The sequence below is a fragment of the Corvus kubaryi genome, unplaced genomic scaffold, assembly GCF_017639235.1.
Source record: "Corvus kubaryi isolate FWS band 111438036 unplaced genomic scaffold, C.kubaryi_AGA036_p1.0 37272, whole genome shotgun sequence".
NCBI classification, from domain to species: domain Eukaryota; kingdom Metazoa; phylum Chordata; class Aves; order Passeriformes; family Corvidae; genus Corvus; species Corvus kubaryi.
This window is the reverse complement of record NW_024581084.1, coordinates 449,371-470,378: the sequence shown is the minus strand read 5'-3', so window position 1 is coordinate 470,378 and position 21,008 is coordinate 449,371. Positions and strand designations below refer to the sequence as shown.

Below are 21,008 nucleotides of genomic sequence, written 5' to 3'. Positions count from 1 at the left end.
TTCCTGAATTTGGGGGAAAGAAATGTACAAATTTTAAAACTTCTGTTGTGTGAAATGATTTGAGTTTGGTCAAGCCCTTTTTACTTTTCCTGCTTAGTAAAGCACTTCTTGATACTTAAATATCACCTTAGGATAATAAAAGAATAATGCTGGTTTAAAAGTAGCCTGTTGAACTGTTCTATGATCTCCCCACTTCTTTCCACATCACCAGCACGGGGAAATGTTATTAAAGTAGCTGTTATGGTCCATATAAAGGATTTTTTAAATTAAACAAAGAACAGAGCGGCCATAATCCTTACCCATGGGCACATTTACTGAGCACAAGGTGTGTTGATGATGGGAGCAGTCTGAGTCACTACACCCAGCTCTGGCAGTTGCAGTGATCCCAGCACGTTGCTGCAAGGGAATGGGATTCGTAAAATCCTCATTTTAGAGCATCTCTGGGAAGGCACACAGTGGTTTTCCTGGTGCACACTCTTCACAGGTCAGATATGTTCTTTTGTTCTAATTATTTCCTTTAGTGTGGCTCTCTAGGTGGCTTTCACAGAAACAAAATCCTTCCCTTAATTTCTGAGAGCTGCGACTGCTGTCCCACCACGGGGACTGTCCCTGGACCCTGGGAGGGGACAAACATCCACATCCCTGGCTTTGAGTCCTGTTTGTGTGAGCGATTCCAGCTGCTTTGACCCATGGAATTGCTGATGGAAGCTGTGCAGGAGCTGGACCTGTAGTTCCTTTCTGCAGCCCAGAACATGAGGAGAGGGAACAGAGCGGAGAACAGGGTGGATGTCATGTCTGAGCACTGGAAGTGGTCAGTCAGTGGTGATATTTTGGTGACATCTCAGTGCTTCTAAACAGAGCTATTAGTATGATCCTAAAGAAAATGTCTTCTGAAATGCTTTATCATTTTAAAGATAAGAACAGGAAGGATGTGGAGCTTGGCCATCAGGCTCAGTTATAAATACCTGGAATCTCTCCAGTGACGCAGAATCTGAGAGATATTTCTGCTCCTGAACTCCTCCAGCATGCAGGGCAGCACTTTGTTTGACCAAACTTGTGTGTTAATCCTTGTGCAGACCCGAATTTACAACCCAGAACCCTCAGGCTGTGGATCTGCACACAAAGCTAACGTGCATTTACACCGTCAGGCCTCTCCTTGTGGCAGCACAGCTGGTGTTAAACAGGATCTGAAACTGTCACCAGAATTCAAGGCACAACTAAAACTTACTGATGAGTTTTGTTGCTGTTACAGTCTAATGCTGAAGAAATCTCTTTCATTTATTTATAATTTCTTTTCTGAACATCAGTACACTGTTTTAGATTGTTTCAGTGCAGGCCCTGCATTTCTTAGATCTTTAACACTCCTCTTAATTTTCTTTAAAGCCATTTCTGTCTGCTTCATTAGAAAGGAGAAGACCAGAACTTTCTTGATTAATCTGGCATTCTTCTGATATTCACAACAATTTTATATTAAAATGGCATTATATTTCTTTCTTTTAATCAGTGACCAGGAAATCCTAGAGCTGTCTTCATTCTGAGCTGGAGGCTGGGTAGAAATGCTGCAGTTGCATAGCCAGGGCCATAGCAGATACTCCAGGGACTGTTTCAGTAGGTTCTTGAGAACCCAGTGAGTTTTCTAATTAAATCTATTTTCATTCAAAAAAAAAACACCCCAAACAAGCAAACAACCACAAAACCCCTAAAACAAACTGTAGAGGAGCTTGTGATTTTGTTAATTTGTGACTTAAGTTCTCCAGGTCTATTAAAGTGTTATATGGGCTGTGAAGGAAACATTACTTTTACATCTTTGAGGGATGGTGATGTTTTACCCCAGAGCTGTTATACTGCAGTTACTTCACTCTTTTTTTAAAAAACAAATAAAAGATATGATCTCTGATCTCTTCCATATCTGTCTCTAACCAATATGCATTCCCACTTTGAAGCTTCAGGCGGGTCAGCAAAGGGGAAATGCAAAAGAAAAATATTGCTGACACTTCAAATTGCAAATGACAAGATTAAATTTACTTTTCAGGAAACAGACACTAAGCTACACTGAAATCATGACCAGCCAAAATATCACTGGCACATCAATCCACACTCATTATGCATATAGAGATATAAAAAGAAGAGCTGCTTTTTTTGGCCATGGCACTCATTCCTATTTGTAAATTGTGCATATTTAATCATTAGAGAATAGTTTGCAGCATTATAGAGATGCTGCTAGATGACTCCATCTGTTCTGTACTGTAGTTTGGCAGGGGGAATTCCCTTATGCAGTTGTCTGGAGGTTTCCCATCCACTCACCACGGCTCAAACTGGAGAACTTGAAATTTCCCTACTAGATGGCATAAATCTCTGGTTTCGGTTTGAAATCAGCTGCTGATTTCCTTAAGGCTTTTCTCAGTGTGTTGTGATTTGAGGTGAAGAATATAAAAAATCGTGTTGATAGCAGGGATTTCCTTGTCCCCTATATAAAGGTGAAATATGTGTCACCCTCCCAAACCCCTCGTGTGCTGCCGCCCCTCTCCGAGGTCATGTAGCGGTGAGAGCCCGGAGTGCTCCTGCCCAGCTGAGCACACGTGGAGGTGTTTTGCCGCGGGGGGTGTTTCGTGCATGGGGTGTGTGTTTGTGAGGCTGAGGTCACGCCAAGGAGCAGCACAGCCCCGGCCCTGGCCGTGCTCCTGTCTCCGCTCCTCCCTGCTCGGGTAATTAACACCGATTTATTTGTCGTGGGTTTTTTCTGTGCTTAACAGACGTGTCCATTTCTGTATTCCTGCTGCTGCTGTGTCTGTATTTGTTTATTCTGCTACTAATTGTGGTTGCTGTGCTGAGCCAGCCCGTTACTAACCATGCAGTGTTTCTCCCTTTCCTGTCTCTTCCAGGACTGTCATGTAAATATCCACTTCTTCAAGGTAGTTTTCTCCTTGGTGTTCTCCTACACACAACCCCCTTTACCAGCATCTGAAGTTTATTAAGTTTAATTTCATTCTCACCATCTTTTAAGGATGCACTTGTTTTTTTCCCACTTCAAGCTTTTCTAATGGATAAAAAAAAATAAGAATTGAAGTACGAATTTTCCACAATTTGTCATAAAGTGATCCCCAGATTAGAATTTTACTACAAAAAAAAATGAGTGATCAAACCTGAGCAGATGCAACATGCCTTTCTCTTTGAGGGAATTACTTAAATGAGTGCCACCTTCTCGTGGAAAATGGAAAAAGGTGCATCTTTAATTTGAAAGACATTCATGGAACCTTAAGTGACTTTCACAGATAAAATAATGCTCGTGGTCACTGTATTTTTAAATAGATAAATTTAGGTAGTAGAGCATGCATGTTTTATGATTGAACATAGTGCATCTCTTCCTGAATGTTATTTGGAGTATGCTATATTGTAAGAGATACTACCCATGTGCACAGATGCTCTGATACCTGAAGTACCAATTCACCTGTTTATTTCTCATTTTGCTCCTTTCACTACTTCCCACATCACTGAGTTACTCCCATAAAAGTTACACCTCAGCATTGAGAACATACATGTGTTTTGTTTATATTTGCATGTATCTCTAACAAATGATCTTGCTTTATTAGGGCAAAGGCCACTGGCACAAACCACACTTTTGGTTTCATACATTGGCTAAGTTACAATTTAAATTAAAATTTGAAGCTCCTTTGTTTTAAATTGTTCTAAGACTCTTAAGATTATTGGAGCCATTATCATCTTCAAATAGTATTTTTACAACTGAAGTTGACCTGGAGCACTTTACATTATCACTCAAGGCTTAAAATACTTTAATTAAAAAAACAAATGGTTTTTTTTAAGAGTGGTTTATATTATCAATGCATGATTTTAACAAATGTTCTAACACTGAACCAGAAAAATCACATTACTTACTTTTTCTTAACTTTGATTCTGTGTCTCAGAAAAGCGTGTACAGAAGAGAACTGCCCTTCCTCAATCCTTTACACCTCTTCATATTTTAAAATAAAATCATATGGTGGTTTCATTGGTGAAACTTGTCTCATTTTTAAACAAGAGCAAAAGTCACCCTGACAAAATGCATCTGGAATAAATACGAAATTTTGTCACCTCATTGTAAAATCCAGACCTTGAAGAGCACTGATACAAGCTGACAAAAGTCCTTGGTTAATTCACGTTTCCACCACAGGAGTGCACCCAGAAAAAGTACTGAAGAATTTCCCACAGCTGCTGCTTCACAGGCAAAATTCATGTTTAGTCCTGGTGGATTATAAACATGAATTCCAACGGAGAAAGCTGGCACTCTGTTTCTATGGGGACACTCTGGAATTCAGGGGTTTTCATGGAAAAAATGCTTCCTTGTTTATCATCTGTGTTTTCTCACTAAATCACTACAAATCCTCATTCCCCTGCTGCTGGCAGTGACAGTGAGCCCTGAGCTCAGCTCAGGAGCATTCCTGAGAGGATCCAGGAGATCCCTGTGCCGGGAGTGTGTCTTTGGGAATGACCTGTGGGGAATCACTTCATGTAGAGCTGCTGGGGAGGTTTTATGCCCAAGTTTGCAGGATTGGAACTGAAAGGAAGCAGCAGGAGAAAGTGAAGGAGGAAGGGCTGCATTCCTGAGGATAACCCAACAATTCTGAGCTAGAAACCAGTAAATGTACAAAAATTAATTTATCATAGCAGTTGGGAGGTGTTGTGAATACTTGCTTATGGAATAATCAGACACCGGGATAGGTCACACACCTATCGTGCTTTTTTCCCACTGCAAAGTGTGTATTTAAATAGATTATTTCTCAGCGTCATGCAGAAAACACCTTCATCTATGTGTATGTGTGTGTGTGTGAGAGAGAGAGAGAGAGAGAGAGAGAAATCATTCAGAGCGCATTAAGAATTGGATACAGAATCCCAAGGTTTTAAAATCAGTCATGGTCTGCAGCTTTGCGCGGCTGGCGGGGTTTGATTGCAGGGATTTGCTCTAAGATCAGGGAGAACTGAAGTCCTTAAAAATTCTTTTAGAACAGAATTTTTTTTTCCTTTATCGAAATGAGTTTTAGGCTTGAAAGCAAATTCCACACTCTAGATTTTTTTATTATTGAAAACTAGCAGTAATTTGCATAATTAAAGAATGAAGGAGCATATAGAAAAGCAATTCTTCTTTTGGCACTTAGGGATTCGCTGTTGTAGCATCCTATTTGCTTTTGGGGATTTTTATTACCACTACCCACGGGAGTGGGTAGTGGTAATAAATTCTTCTGCAAGAATTCTTGAATATTATTCCTAGGCAGCCTCTTTAATTACATTTCATCTCGTTAGGCACTGCTCTGTTGCAGGGGAGGGAGTGTTTGGCAATAAAGGCAGAAAACAAAGTGGACTCAGGTGGCCGCAGGATTATTAAACAGATTAAACATGTTGACAGTGCCAAATGGGGAACTGGAAACTCTTCCCTCTCTGGATTTCACAGCTCACAGACAGACATCATTGTCCAGGGCAATATCCCCTGAAACTCCTGAGGACAGATACATCCCTTTTCCAATGTCTTTCATAGTCTTTTGACTTTGCTGTCTCCATTTTCTAGGGAGTATAGTTTACCTTCACCCTGTGCTTGGCACATTTGGGAATATTGTAGAAATCATGTGTTCAGGTTCTTCATACAGTTCTAACGTCTATGCAGCAAAACAAAAAAAAGAAAAATAATTGAATAGGGAATGTTGTTATAAACCCCACAAAAGGTCTGTTGAGATGCTCCAGAATATATTAAACTGTTGTCTTGTCCTTTCAGATTCCCTTTTTTCCCTTTATCCTAAATAAAGTTGTGCTTGAGAAAATAATTCCTCCTCAGAGTGAGAAACCACAAGAGGTCACCAAAGAACAGGGAAAAGCTCCCAGAGCTGAGCTGGCTCCAGCAAAAGGCCTGAAAAGAAGGAATTCATCCACATTGTTTGTGTGTATATATATTTAGAAAGATACAAACCCGTTAAATTAAACCATTTTTTCAGTAAAATTCAGTATAACATTTTGCACACAGCCCTTTATTCAAGTTTTATAATTGGCACTGATGATTTTTTCCTCTAATCAAAATATTTTATAATTTCAGGTGTAGAAACAAGTACTGCTCTGCTTACCTTGGGATTGCTTGGCCCAACACTTTGATGGCTTCAGGAGTGGGGTTCCCGTGTCCTTGGACAAGCTTTCTGCAAAAGGCATTTTTAATCCTTTCCATATACGGCACAAATATTTGTTTCAGGAAAATCTTCCAAATAAATTTACTGTTAGTCATTAACAGGGTAAATATTAAATAATTTTAAGAGGAGGAGGAGAGGAAATGAAGGGAAAAGCAAACTAAAGACATAAAGTAGTTGGTATTTTACTCCCAGGAAGAGTTTTATCACCCACCTCATTTACATCTTTATGAAACATCCCATTTGCCTTGATGCCTTTTTGCTAGCAATGGGAATGATATGAATTTTTTCCCAGCTCTTTTCTCAATAACTATTTTAGCCATTGAAAGAAAAATGCATTTTCTTTTTTATATATTACATTTTTTACTAATTACATCATAGTTTGCCATTGTGACATTTCCGTCACGAAAATGAATCTGAGAGTGCTGATGATCAGTTTTTGCTTATTTACATCTCTTCACTGTTCCCCTTGCTGCAGGGAAGTGTTGCTGCAGTGTAAAGTCACCAAGGAATGACTGAAATCCATGTGTGAACCTCATGAATCCTTGATGGTGTCCCTGGTACAGGGCACCTCCCTGGTTTCCAACAAAACTCTGCTGATGAATTGTAAGCTGGCCCTAGGTTATGGCATTAAGATTGGACCTCTGTCTAGTGAAGCATTAGGTCTTGCTGGGGCTTAGAAATGGACTCTCCTCGTTTCAAATTCTCAACATCCTGGTAACTAAGTTGTAGAAACTAGGAAATTGATAGTCTATCGTAGCATCTATAATTACATGGAAATGGAAATGCAATAATGGAACAAACAAGCTGCCACAATGACAGAGAACATTTCACTGAATGGGAGGGCTTTTTGTCCAGATTTTGACTTGAAATTTATTGGATTTATTTGCTTTATTAAAGGCTTGCTAATGGCTCAACACACTGATCAAAGTCCCCACTTTTTGTGTACATGACTGGAAACCTGAATGGGTCCTTCCTTGAGACTTGGATAAACCATTATTATTTCAGTCTTTCCATCCTTAGTATCAACTTTGCTGTTTCTGTCAGTGACATCTTCTATGGTTTGTCTGAGATCTGAGCTACTCTGATGCTTCTTGTGCAGGGTCCAGGTAGCGCAGGCAGAACTGAGCATTAATTTCAAACCGCAGCCCCCTGGGCCGAAGCAGTGAAGCTGGAATTTTACTGTTCAGGCTCTTCCTTCCTCACTTCTCACCATCCATTTTGCCGTTTTTGTAAGTGATATGCAGAGTGTTACCTGCCCTGGCTTTGGGTTAATTTAAGAATTAGGAGCAGAAACCTTGGCTCAAGGTGTGGCAGTGTGAGATGGCTGATTCCATCACACAGGGACATCTGAAGAGCAAAGAACTGCTGGTTGCAATGTGTGAAGCAGGGACTTCGTTATCATTTTCAGAGGGATTAAGTCATGGCAAGGAGACATTCCTGCTCCACAAATCTCAATTCTTGGGACCTGAGATGGGTTGTCCAGAGAAGCTGTCCATCCCTGTAAGTGTCCAAGGCCAGGTTGGACAAGGCTTGGAGCAACCTGGTCTGGTGGAAGGTGTCCCTGCCCATGGCAGGGGGTGGAATAAGATGATCTTTTAGGTCCCTTCCCAAACTGTTCTGTGACTCTGTTACTCTGAGATAAGCCCTGTGCAGTCACTCCTTGAACTGCTGAGGCTCATGCAGTCAGAGCTGTGGGGTTTGGAACAGAGACTGGACAGTGCCACGCTCTTGTTCCATCACTCATTCACAGCTTTCAGCGACTGCACGGGCAGAGCAGGGGGTGGTGGGTGGAACCTGCTGTAAAGATGAGGAGGGAATGCTGGTATCCATGGGAAGCAGAGCTGTGAGAATCCAGAAGAGACAGCTGCCAGGAGCCGAGCTCTGGATTTACCTCCCTGTCAGGTGTTGGTGGGGCCAATAAGGCATGGACTGTGGCTCTCCACACAGCACTCTGTTCACGTGGTGGCAATTCAGCACTGTTGTTAAATATTTTTTCATTTATCACTTTTTCTTCTTGAAAATGTGGTGCCAGGGATGATCCTGCTGGCATCTGGGAACTCACTGAGAGTGAGTTTCCCTGACAACCAAGGAACACATCCTCTAGTGAGCTGCACACAAAGCTTTGAGTTGGCTTGGATATTTTGCCATTGGAGAAGATGCTCCTGAAGCTGTACTTGGGGGGTAGGAGGGGGTGGCTGCAAGTTTGGGCAGGCTTGGATCCTGGTTCCCATATGGGAACAAAGCCGGTCTTACCAAGCTGAGCATTGCAAACAGCAGCAGAGAAGAAGCAGTGGAGGAGAGCAGTACAAGGTGTTAAAGCACTGACATCTTGTAAAGAGACTCATTGCCCTGAAGAGATTGGAAGGAGGAAAGGGAATTTTGCATACTTTTTTTTAAATCCTCACAAATTTTGTTTATTATTGGCTAATGTGGAAAATGACCAATTCAGTCTCTTTGCTCTGTAATTCCTAAGATTCTCTACTACAGATATACACAGAGGGCAGAAGAACCAACATTCAGAGTTATTGTTTTGTCCTATTCAATTGTCTTCTCAGGGAAAAATCAGAATGTTTTGAAAAGAATCAACGAGAACTACTGCAGTTGCCATAAAGAACTACTATTCCCTGAATCACTTCTGTTTCTTCTTTGCATCACACTTCTCATTAGGTTTTGGATAACCTTTTTCATATTTAATTGAAAGTACAATTGTTACTCTTAGATTAAAAATAAATCAAAAGCATTTTTACTGTGAAACTTGAGATATCTTTTCCGAAAAGCACCTGCCAAATTCCAAGAGTCTCTCCAGTGTAGCACACTGTAATTTCTGTAACACTCCATGGAGAAGTGAGTTTGGGCTAAATATATAAGATATGTCTCACCTGTGGTTTCAGGGTAAAAGAACTGGCCGAGATAAGGTGCGTCCAAACCAGAGGAAGTAAGATGATGTGCATGTCTTGTTTTCTTTTTAGATTAACTTTCCTGCTACCAGTGCAGACTAATTTATCTTTAACATTCTGTTTTCCTGGTTGGTTTGCTGCAAGCTGGCTTCCTTGTAACAATACCCTGTTTTTATCCAAGATAATAAGCCAAGGAGTTGGAATGTAGATTGAAAATTAATCCAGGACCTGGAATGCCATCTTCAACTTCAGCAAGTTTTAATATCCATAAAAAATAAAGGAGGATTCAAACAGGATTCTGCAATTTTCAATTTTAGTTGTGGTAGGAAAGGCAAAATATCAGTCTTTTCCAATAAGCTTGTAGGAATAATTTGAGTTTATGTCCCTTCTGTAGCTGCAAAATTGGTTTTGCTCTGGCAATCCAGAAGAGGATATTGGCTGCATGGTATTTTCTCTCTGCTATAGCCCAGGTGTTTCAGATACAAAATTCATGATAGAGCTCAGTGAAATGTCTTGAAATTCCCTCTCTGTTTCCACTAGGACCTTAAGCCAAAGCACAGTAACAGGAATTCACATGTCAAATGTGGAAAAGGTTTTTTTGCATGCTTCTGAAAGGATGGTGGCTGGCCAAGGTGGTGGGAAATAAGGGCTTTTGATAAGGTTATGATAATTTAAGGAGTCCAGCCACTTTGGGGCTATGTGCTTCCTTTGAGTCAGTCTGGTTGTTCCCCAGCATTCCCTGGCTGCCCTGTCTCCGTTTTTTCCAGCTGGTTTGCAGCAGGGTTCTCCCTACTCCTCCCATGGCAGCTCAGCCAGGGGATAACTGGGATTGTCACCTTCCCATAGGCACAGGTCACTCCCAGCTCAGCACAGCCAATAAACTCCTGCCCTGTTCACCTCCTGCCTCGGTCAGGCAGCACAGAGCCCACCTGACCACACAAGAGGAACCCTGTGTTCTCCTCAAAAATCTGCCATCTGGAAAAAGAAATTCTCAAACTGAGAGTTATGGTGATGTCTAATTTAAAAAAAGAAGAAAAATGGAAATGAGAGGAGAGTGTCTGTTGCTCATTGAATCTAAGTGCTCAGAGGATGCAGAGAGGCCCTGGTTGGGTTCTCAAATATTATTTTAAGATGCTGCCTTCAGATTCTGGCAATTCCAGCCCATGTTCAGTCTGAGTGAGTGCAGTGCCTCCAGGTCTGGAGCGAGCTGCAGGAACAGGAGCCTGCTGGTGAACCTGCCATGGTTTTTTATGGAAAAAGTGCAGGAAACCCCAGAGCCTGGGATTGCAATGCTGTGAAGAGACCTCCCCGCCTGGTTGGCAGATTTGTATCCAAAAAAACAAATGACCTTGAACAAAATTTGATTTTTTGTTTCAAATTAAGCATTTTTCGAACAAGCTGCCAACAACCTGCCCAGTGGGTTTTAAGTGTAAGAGATAAAGCTGGTGCTTTCCATTCAGGGCCTGATTTGGATCTCCATTACTCAGTGAAAAGGAGGATATTGAAATTGCTTTGTGCATCAGAAAAGCAAGATCTTTACCTGAGATCCCATACGTGGGAGCATCACAAAGGCATGGCCAGCAAAGCTGCTCCCTTGGGCCACATCTTTATCTTGTACAAATAATGGATATTGGGATTTTGGGTTTTTTCACTTGTTTTGCTTATGGCTCAATCTTGTGTGGCCTCGAAAGGAGTTTTATGCTGCCAAAGAGCTCCAGCACAGATTTGTCCCAGCAACCAGAACTACCACAGGAACATCCCTTGCAGACTCAGGGATTTAAGCTGAAATCCAGGACTGCCTCTTCCTAAATGTTTGCACAGCACCTGATCCAGATCAGCATCTCCAAGTGCTGCTTTCATGCCAACAAGTAATAATATTGCTGTGTAGGAAATGCCCCATTCTAAGCGGTATTACAAGTTTTTTAATAAAGAGATCTAAATTTCCAAAAATCATATCCCTGTGGGCAGGACATAAGATTTTCTGCACTTACAGCATTGCAGGAAGAGTCATCTAAGCTGAGTATGGTTTTCAAGTGACATGTGGTTATTTTGTCAGATGATTATCTGACATTACTGCCTGCAAGAGTAGATGGAGTCTGTGAATCGAGTGCCTCTCAGTTTTATGGTTTGAAACTCCTCCAGGGAGGGGAAAGTTTGTAACTTCCAGTTTCCAGTGCCAAAGGTGTATGCCGAAGGTGTATGCCAGGCATGGCTTTTAAAGAGATAGATTGTGTGACTTTGAATAAACCTCCACTTCTATAATTTTCTTTATCTATAAAACAGCAATAATAGACAAATATTGTCCTTTTGTGGAGCAGACAGAAGAGTAGTTGTCCTGAATTGTCAAACATACGTCAGTGGCACAAAGTAAATTAACCATATTAGAGGTTATTAACCAGACCAACACACCAGATGGATGGGGAAAGCACTTATATCCCAAAGAATTATTAAACCTTATTGACTTTGCTTCTGCTGGTATAGGGGATTATTTTGAGAAAACAAAAAAAAAAAAAAAAAAGGGATATTATCTTGCAGCCTGCATTATCTTTTGGTGAGTCTTACTTTTTTCTCTTCTGTTAACTCTGAGATTTGAAATGCAGCTTACTTGAGCCTTGACATGGTGTCTCATGTGAAATACTGAGACTTGCAACCTCCTGTAAACCAGAGTGTCTGGCCAAGGCAGAGCCCTCACCTGTAATATTCCCCTTTCTCCCTTTTCCAGATCAACCCTTGATTGAAAATCAAAGTTGATTGTACTGCTGGTTTGAAAGTGGCCGTGTTCATCTGCATTAACTCTCACGTGTTGTGGGGTTTTTTAATGCAGGTTACTTTTCTTAGTGCATGTCAAAATTTTCTTAACTCTTGCTATGCAATGACTTGAAGAATTCCATTTTAAAAGAGAATATTTTGAAGAGGTTGTTTATATCCTAAAATACCCAGTGTACCTTACAGCATGGTATTTTCGGAGAGCCTCTTTTTTTTTTTTGTGTTTCAGAAAAAAAGCACCATATAAGCTGCTTTTGGCATGAAAGTCAATGATCTTTTTTTTTTTTAATTTTGTTTTTGGACTTTGCTTTGGTTTTGCTCTTTTAACCAGATAAGCGTATCTTATCTGGAATGAGTCTTTGAAGGTGTGTCTGTGCATATTTTGTTATGCAGATTTTTGCCTGGGTTTGCCACCTCAGACCTGGCCATTTCCAGTTCCAACTTCCACCCAGTGATCCCTTCTGCCACGAAAATGTGCTGTTCTTCTCACTTTGCTGTTTTTGTGTGTGTATGTGTGTGTGTGTTCTTCAGAAAGCCAAACTGGGGCCAGCTGGTAACAAAGTCATTACTTCAACAGAAGACAAGAACTCAAGTGTGCCATCCAACAATCTGGACAGGGTGAAGCTGACAGATTTTAACTTTCTCATGGTTCTTGGAAAGGGGAGCTTTGGGAAGGTAGGAATTCTTCATAATTAATCCACTCACATTCCTTTTCCTTTTTCCTTTTTCCTTTTTTCTTTTTCTTGAAGAAGAATGAATAAAAAGTTCTCTGAGAAGCAAAATCCAGAGTCAAAAGGATGTGCATTTTTGAGGAAAATGTTAAGAAATCAGGCAGTAAGGTCATTCCCCTAAGGACTAGTAGGCTTCAGTCCTGGTTGGCAGTTTTCTTGGAAAAAATAAAAATAAATATAAAAACTCAGACTGTTGGGCAAGATGGGAACTCGTTGCTGACTTTCAGATCCCCACTTCTTGGCAGTTTCAAGGAAACTAAGTCTACTTTTCTGGCTTTAATACCTAGGTCACTGTGCCCATTCTGGAAGTCACCAACATTGGTAAGGCTGAATATTGGGGAAAAAAACAGGAATAGTGTGTGTGTATATATATATATTTGAAATCCAATAGTTGAGAGAACAGACTGCTATTTTTCTGTCTGTTTGAACAAAATTCAGGTGATAAAGTGCCCTTTACTGAAGAAGTCTCCTGGGACTTAACATTTTATCAGCCCTTCAGCAAGGAGCCCGCGATCAAGCAGCAGGTTTGGGCACAGGCTGTGTCTGAAATGGCTGTACAATGATCATAATTGTGGGGGTTTGATCAAATTTGTCTATACAAATTAAAGGAAAAGCTGGCTTGCCATCTCTCTACATCTTCAGGCATCTGAGTGACCTTCCCTCCTCAGCCTGGGGGATTTTCACGCCGCTGTTTCTCTTTCCTGCAGGTGATGCTGGCAGACAGGAAGGGCACAGAGGAGCTTTATGCAATCAAAATCCTGAAAAAAGACGTGGTGATCCAGGATGATGATGTGGAGTGCACCATGGTTGAGAAACGAGTCCTGGCACTGCAAGATAAGCCGCCATTCCTGACACAGCTCCACTCTTGTTTCCAGACAGTTGTACGTGAGCTCTGTCTTTCTTGCCACCCTAATGTTTCCCAGACTGTGTGCTCATGGATTTTATCACTTCAGTAACATTTATTATCATCCAACCCATATATGGTAGCCTCTGCACACAGAAAATGGTGAAGAAGTCCCACATGTAATTACCCCTTGTATCTTAAATACAAAAACTCATTTTAAAGAGTTTTCTTCATGCGGTCATTCAAGCAGGCCAGCGTGGCAATTCCTAAATGTAATTAGATGTGCTTTCCTAAGTCAGAGCCTCAAGCCCAGATTCCCACAAGCTCCTAAATACTCTTAAAACTCTGAGGATAGTACTTGAAAAGTCTTAATGGCTGTTATTATATCATGGGGTTATTAGTCATGAATCAGTGTTGGTGGATTTAATTTTCTGTCACTTTTGGGTGACACTGAGGGTTTTTTTCTTTTTTTCCTTAGAAATATGTGAAGTGGATATTTGCCCATCACATTGCAAAACATCTCCCAGTGACAGATTTCAGGATGGATCTGATGATCCAGTGTCACTGTGCCAGCCTCTTCGATGGCATGGAATCATTGAGGCTGGAAAAGTCCTCTAAGATCACCAAGTCCAACCACCTGCCCACATTCCCCACAAAACCATATCCTCAAGTGCCACATCCACACCATTTCCAAAAGGAAAACTTACTAGTAAGGATTAGAAATGGCCTCAAAGCAGGAAATTTTGACCACCTTTGATTTTTTTTTTCATTTATTTTTAGAGACAGATTTTTCAGACTGAGCTATATTTGTATAATTCTTGAAACCGTTGAAGACAAATGATCTGTAATAGCATGGCACAAAAGTTGGCAAAACTAGACAGACCTCATCAATCATTTACTCTTGAAGGTTATACAAAACATTCCACTTGCATTTCCTGATCTATAATTTTTTCCCAGTCCTAATAATCCTAAAAGCTTTTTAATAACGTGCTAGTGACTTTCTTTTTTGGCTGATCAAGGAATATCTAATATTCTCTCTAATGTATTTATGTGCCTCTTTAATACTTGATCCTAGGACCGGCTCTATTTTGTGATGGAGTATGTGAATGGTGGGGATCTCATGTATCACATCCAGCAAGTAGGAAAATTTAAGGAGCCACAAGCAGTGTGAGTGTTCATGTTCATGTATTTAAATCATGTCATCATCTTGATTTTACTCTGTAAGAGGATTTGGTTTCTTCTTCTTCCCAGGCTCAGGATGAAGTCCAGGCTGGCCTTTGTTTGTTTTTAAGGCCCAAAATCTGAACTTTGTGGTAAAAATGTTGTTTGCACACATAGACCAAAGGTAGCTGTGCCTTTATTCAAAAATACAGCACAAACAAAGGCAGGAGAGGCTACTTGAAAAGTGACAAGAATTTAAGCAGGGCAGCAGGAAATTAAAGATGTTACTTCATATTCTGATGATGTTTTTAAAAAAAATATTAAAAGGAAATAAAAAACAGTGAGTAGAATACTTCAGTCAGAATTAGTGCTACAGAGAAAGGCAGTACAAATAGACTCAGCATTGCAATATAAATTACAGTTTATACAAGATAATGTATAGCTTGTAAGAATTTCTGTGATGTATTTGTGAGGAGTTAATAAGGGATTAGAAGTTGTTTATGTCCATGGTTCTTTTCAGGTAATTGTACATCTGGCACATCAGTGAGCAACTGAAAATTATCTGTAGCATATTTGAGAGTGAATAGTTCCATCAGTACCATTTTAGTCATCCTCATAATACCTCATCGCCACTTATTAGTGTTTCATAAATCATTTACTAATGAAACTTTAAAATCAAGGGTGACCAACTCCTTTAAGCATTCAGTTAAAATAATTTCTCATTTTGATTTAAGCCATCAGGGCTTGTTGAAATGAGAGGCCTTCTAAATATAAGTATTTCAGATGCAGACAAACATTTTAACAAGTCACTGAATAAAACCGAGATGGTGTCAGATCATCCTTGACTCCAAGCTAATGCATCCTGCCAACACTTGACAAAATCTGTGGTGCTTCATGACAGCTTTTGCCTGTGCTGCATCTTCATCACACGTGTTCACAAACACCTCTGAGTGAGTGTTGCAGAGCTCAGTTGCTTCCTCTCCCTTGTGCTGAGCCTAAAAATTAATCTCATCTTTAAATAATCCTCTCACATATAATTTGCACAGTTCCACAGCAACCAGCTTCAAACAGCCACCAGTACTCTATACCTCTTAACTGCATTCAGCAATTATAGTTTATATGGTAATCATTTTAATTAGCTTGGTGTAATTAATCCATTAACAGGCTGTATAAAGAAATACTATTTCTGCAAATTATTTCATGCCATATGAATTGCAATGTACATTGAGCTGCCTCCTGAATTCATCAATATGTGATTAGAGATAAGGACCTTTGCAGCAGAGTTAGATTAGATCAGTGCAAAAAAAGAGCTGTGCTCCAGCTGCACCATTTTTTGTGGCCCAGGGAGCCACTTTCACCTTTTTTTTTTTTTAAATTCTGCATTATTTTATCATCAAATACTCAAAATGTATCTGTTAAGGTCCAGTTTAAGTGAAATGTCTTTTATGTCACCTGTATATATAGACCATAAATTACATATTTCATATGCTATTGTATTATCATATTTTACCATGATTCATTTCCAATTTATTTTGCCAGAAGAAAATCATGAGGCAGTAAGAAATCTGTTGATTTTTTTTCCCACACAGGTTCTATGCAGCTGAGATCTCAATTGGGTTATTCTTTCTCCATAACAGAGGAATTATTTATAGGTGAGTATCATCTGACATAACTAATTTCTGAACTATTTTTAAAATGCAAAAAGGATCAGTTTCTTAAATGTTTCAGTGTATTTTTAAGACAGTTTATAAAAAGCTATCAGTGTAGAGCTCTTTTTGTTGTGTTGGTGCTGGTGAGGTGGAAGGTCTGTTTTACCTGAGCTTTCTGACACCTGTGCTCTGCCCAGCTCAAATGAAAATTCTTGAAAATGAAAAACTTTATCTTTTGTATTTCTGTGTGATGTTTAATAATATTACAAAAGTCTCAGGTGAGGGGTCAGACACAGCCACCTCTTTCATTCATTGTCCAACCCAGAGAAGCTTTTGCTGCCCCTGGATCCCTGGAAGTGTCCAAGGCCAGATTGGATGGGGCTTGGAGCACCCTGGGATAGTGGAAGGTGTCCCTGCCCATGGCTGGGGGTGGGACTGGATGATCCCTAAAGTCCCTTCCAACCCAACCCATTCCATGATCTTAAGATCATTCTTGGATGTCTGCCCGCCTCCCTCCAGGCTGAGCCAGCCCCACATGTGAACCCTGAACCTCCACCCCCAAAGAGCTACAAATATTCCTTATTCAGAATAAGCTGGCCCTAGCTGATCCCAAGCATTAACCTTTAATTACTGTGATTCTTCTCAGAGATCTGAAATTAGATAATGTGATGCTGGATTCAGAAGGTCACATCAAAATTGCTGATTTTGGAATGTGCAAAGAACACATGTTAGATGGAGTAACAACCAGGACCTTCTGTGGCACTCCAGACTACATTGCACCCGAGGTAAATATTGACCCTTTCAAGAACCTTTTAGTCTCTTGAAAGGGAATTGTCCCTACACATTTTATACCACTGGGTTTGGATGGCTGTTTCTCCAGATTCTCCATGGATGGCACCATTTAACTTCTGCAGGTATGCTGGATATATTTGTGAATTAATGCAATGTTATCAATAAGACTTCACTATTTTAAGAAATACCTAGTTGATTGAAAAACTAACTTTTTATGAGATAAGTGCTTCAGATTTTGTTCATTCTAGCAAAAGACTCAAAAAAACCTGGGTTCACCAACTTGTGATCTTAATTTTGTAGCCTGGACATACTGTTATACTAAACTTTGCACTTTGTGAAGTTATACAAACTTCATGGGTGCTGCTGAGCTTGTTGCTGAGATCAGCAAATATTTCACTGGGAGCAAACAATGCTTCTTTAATCTACTCCACAGGTTCACACAGCTGCCAGCACACATTTATTTAAAGGATTGTTTGGCATTTTCAAGAAATCACAAACCACTCACTGGTTTTTGGGAAGGGACTCATGAGGTCTTGAAGCTTTTTGCTGACCTCTCTGTGGTCTTCTTCAAGCCATGTCCTGCAAGTGCTGCACAGGTGCCACGAGCTGCTGCTCTTCACCTCAGGAAAGCTCCTGTCACTGAAGGCCTTTTCCAAAAGCTGTGAGATCAGGCCTTGAGTGGAGTTGTTGTAATAAATCCATAATTTGCCTTGAGTTTTCCGTGACATGCCCATACTTGTGCAGCTTTCAAGCCACTGAATGTGACATTGAAGCTTGAACCAACTGCAGTGGGTCTAAAATGAAAATTTGTCCCTCAGAAGCACAGTTGTGCTTTAAGGCACTGGGATAAACATGAGCTTAGAGTTAAGATTTTGAGTCTAGATATGATTTGTATTTCAGTAGTTGAGGTCTAAAGAATTGAAAACAAGCACATGTGCTGATTTGGATATAATTCAAATATATGAATATTAAAATCTGGTATTTGTGCATACTGAGCTTTCAAGAGCCTTGATTTGTTTGGCAGCAAATTTGATGCAAGAGGCTGGATCCTGATCCAAGAGACTCAGTCATTCACTGGGTACTGAGCAAGAGGCAGCTCTGGCTGAAGCATTCCTGGATGTAATTGAATGTTTGTTGGAATGGGGGAGATTTATACACGGACAAGTAAATTAGTGTCTAAGGTGAATTTTGTCATCTCCCTGAAACTGGAATGAAAAATAGTTTGTTTTTTTCCCAGTTGCTAATTCATGCTTTTCAGATTGAAATATTGTGTATTATAGGCCCTTGTTTTTTCACCATTTGCTGTTGCTTGCAGCAGGATATCAGAACAACCAGAGTAGTATTTCATTTTCTTCTGTCAAAACATGAATGAAGCCAATATTACAAATTAAAGTGTCCTTTCTGTGACAATTGTCTTGTGCCAGTTAATGCCAAAGAACGTTTTGTCAATACCAGAATGCTCAGTGTGGGTCAATGCTGGAGTGAATTATTTTACTTTATTTGGGAATTTAATATAAAGAAATAATCCTTTCACCAAAACATCCAGTAAGTGAGAGTAGATCAGTCTACTATCTTACAAACAGATTTGATTTTATTTTGTTTAATTGGCTGATTTTCTTTTGTTTCTGAAGAAATGATTGTGACTGACAGATTGCTAAATAGTTCTGTGGTAAACTTCAAAGGAACGTTCCTGTTTCACTTGCAGAGGTGTTTCAGCCCGTGTTTCCACGGGCTGAAATTTATAAATTTATAATAGATTTTAATGAGAATTCATTTGCACAGTGCCATTCCCTGCTGGGTGGCAACAACGGAGCTAAATCTAAATGAACTGTTGAAGGTGTCTGGAGTAGAGTCCTTGTGGGTGGGCTGCACTCATAGAGACTTAGCTCTTTTCAGCAGCATTTGGAGAATAACGTGGTGACTCTCACGGGGCCTGAGGGAGCCCACGCTGCCCCTGCAGGACCTGCCCACAGATAGATCAGAGAACACACAGCTGCAAGGACCCTGCAGGGGCAGCTCAGCTGGTGTCCCATGTCCCAGCTCTGCATGGAAAAGCAGGGGAGTACAGTGCTGCCTTCAGCAAAGTGAACCCCCCAATTTGGTGTGCTGCAAAATAATGTTTTCCTTTATTTATGAGTTGGAAAGCTGCCATTTGCTATTACTTAGATGTATAATGGGCTGGAATTATTGTTAATTTTCTTACGCTGTGCAATTTGAGAAATGTGCAGAGGTTAAACTGGTGGGATCCCAGGTCTGACAGCTTCTCTCAGGCAGAAAGTGGTTATCTTGTGCAGAGCATTTCCTGATGTGCTGAACTTAAATATTTATGGTCAGAGTGGTAAAATAGCTGTGAAATCAATTAGTACTTTGTGTTTCCTTGACCAGTCAAGAGAGACAGGAGGAGATGGATGTCAAGAGGATTAGGGGGAAGGGATTCTGCCAGCACAGAACCCCAGCATCAGCATCCCTGCAGCAGCCAGAGTGCTGATTTCAAATTTCAGAGGAATTTCTAATTTAAATTCCATTTCCCTTCTCTTCCATCTCACAGCCTCAAAACCTTCAGTTCCAACCTTGAATTTGCCAGGATTGTGGGAGGAAAATAGGTATTTAAAAGGTTTGGAAAGTGCATTTGACTGTTTCTTGTGCTAGTAATATTTATTTCTTTTAGTAACTGAGTTTTAACTTTTCCAGCAGACACTATATATGCTCACAAAAGATTTCCTCTTGCCTCTGGGATATAATCTTTTCATCCCAACTGCCTACTAACTGCAATGATCTAAATATTCCTACAAATTGCTGATATTAATCTCTGTGTCCTGCTCTTAACTGTGCATTCCTTGGAGGCAAAATAGAGAAAAAAAGAAAAAAACTTCTGCCAATTTTGCTTGATGAGCGAAATTCCTGAGCTCTTTCTGAGCACTGAAATCCACAGAACCTGGAAAGGCAGAGCTCTTAATACATGGCAACAGATGGGTAAAATGAGACATCTGAAATGCAAAAGGACATTTAAAAGGAAATCCTTTGAATTAATGATGGAGAAGGAGGAGAAAAGAAGGATCCCATCAGCTTTCCACTTCTTCCTGGCCAGTAGAAATCAGGAATCAAAGCTGGAGGAGGGTACAGGTCTTCATTTCTAGGGACAGGAACTCCCTCACAGCTCTGTGGGTCTGCTCTGCACACTGTGGTGAGAGAGGAGGTCATGTTCATATTGCCCTCATTTGCTCTAAAAGATACCAGAAATTGTACATGCAGATAGAATGACTTTGGCAGCTGCTGCAAGGCAGGCAGGGATGGCTTTGAGTGCAGCAGCTGGGAGGTGACACACGATGAATTCTGGGTGATGAGGAGGGAACTGCTGAAAATACAACGTTTAGAACTTGCTGACTTTGTACCGATGGATGTTTGACTGTACATAGAAAACTTCATGTGCTTCCTCCCACATGTAATCCCTCCCTCGAAGGGAGCATTCTTCCCTCTCCTTTGCACTTCCCAATTAGTGCTGTGAGCAGCTCCCAGGACGAGGAGCTTATCCGCAGGTTCCACGTTGGCCGCGCTCGTTGGGGAATGAACATGGCAAACAACTGGTCTGGGTTTCCCTTGGGCCACAGCCTTACCAGGATCAAGCTGGTGATTCAAATTGGGTGTATTCAGATAGGATGAAAGGAAGGAAACTCCCCATGTACAGCAGCAGACAGTGGCAGCACCACCATCTCCTACATGGAGATAAGTCCATGAAAAAGGTGTTTGTCATTGTATTTGCAGTGGGACCTGTCCAGCCTTGATGGCTGTATTTATGTCTCAGTTCCCACTCTTCCGTCACAGACTGGCTCAGATGAGGGAGGTACGCACCAGCTCAGAGGGACTCTTCTCTGTTCATCAGATGTGGCATCAAACAGCACAAAAATTGTTGTGATGCTGACCATACATTGGAGCTTTTTCCATGTTAATTCTGCCTCTCTTGATAATTCTGTTTGCTATTCTCTCCCAAAGGCAGATTTCATAGG

The 21,008-nt window shown here is 40.7% G+C and overlaps 1 protein-coding gene across 4 annotated transcripts in view; it reads left to right on the top strand.

Annotated features, from left to right (window-relative positions):
• The window catches only part of PRKCA (protein kinase C alpha), a 146,857-nt gene that overhangs the window by 109,215 nt on the left and 16,634 nt on the right, over window positions 1-21,008 (top strand). For 3 of the 4 annotated variants that reach the window (XM_042025491.1, XM_042025494.1, XM_042025493.1), the window contains exons 9-14: window positions 2,883-2,912; window positions 12,359-12,502; window positions 13,266-13,439; window positions 14,478-14,569; window positions 16,153-16,215; window positions 16,859-16,997. In XM_042025491.1, coding sequence (XP_041881425.1) covers window positions 2,883-2,912; window positions 12,359-12,502; window positions 13,266-13,439; window positions 14,478-14,569; window positions 16,153-16,215; window positions 16,859-16,997 — 642 coding nt within the window. The remainder of the gene's footprint in view (window positions 1-2,882; window positions 2,913-12,358; window positions 12,503-13,265; window positions 13,440-14,477; window positions 14,570-16,152; window positions 16,216-16,858; window positions 16,998-21,008) is intronic. The other variant, XM_042025492.1, reaches the window with a different exon arrangement.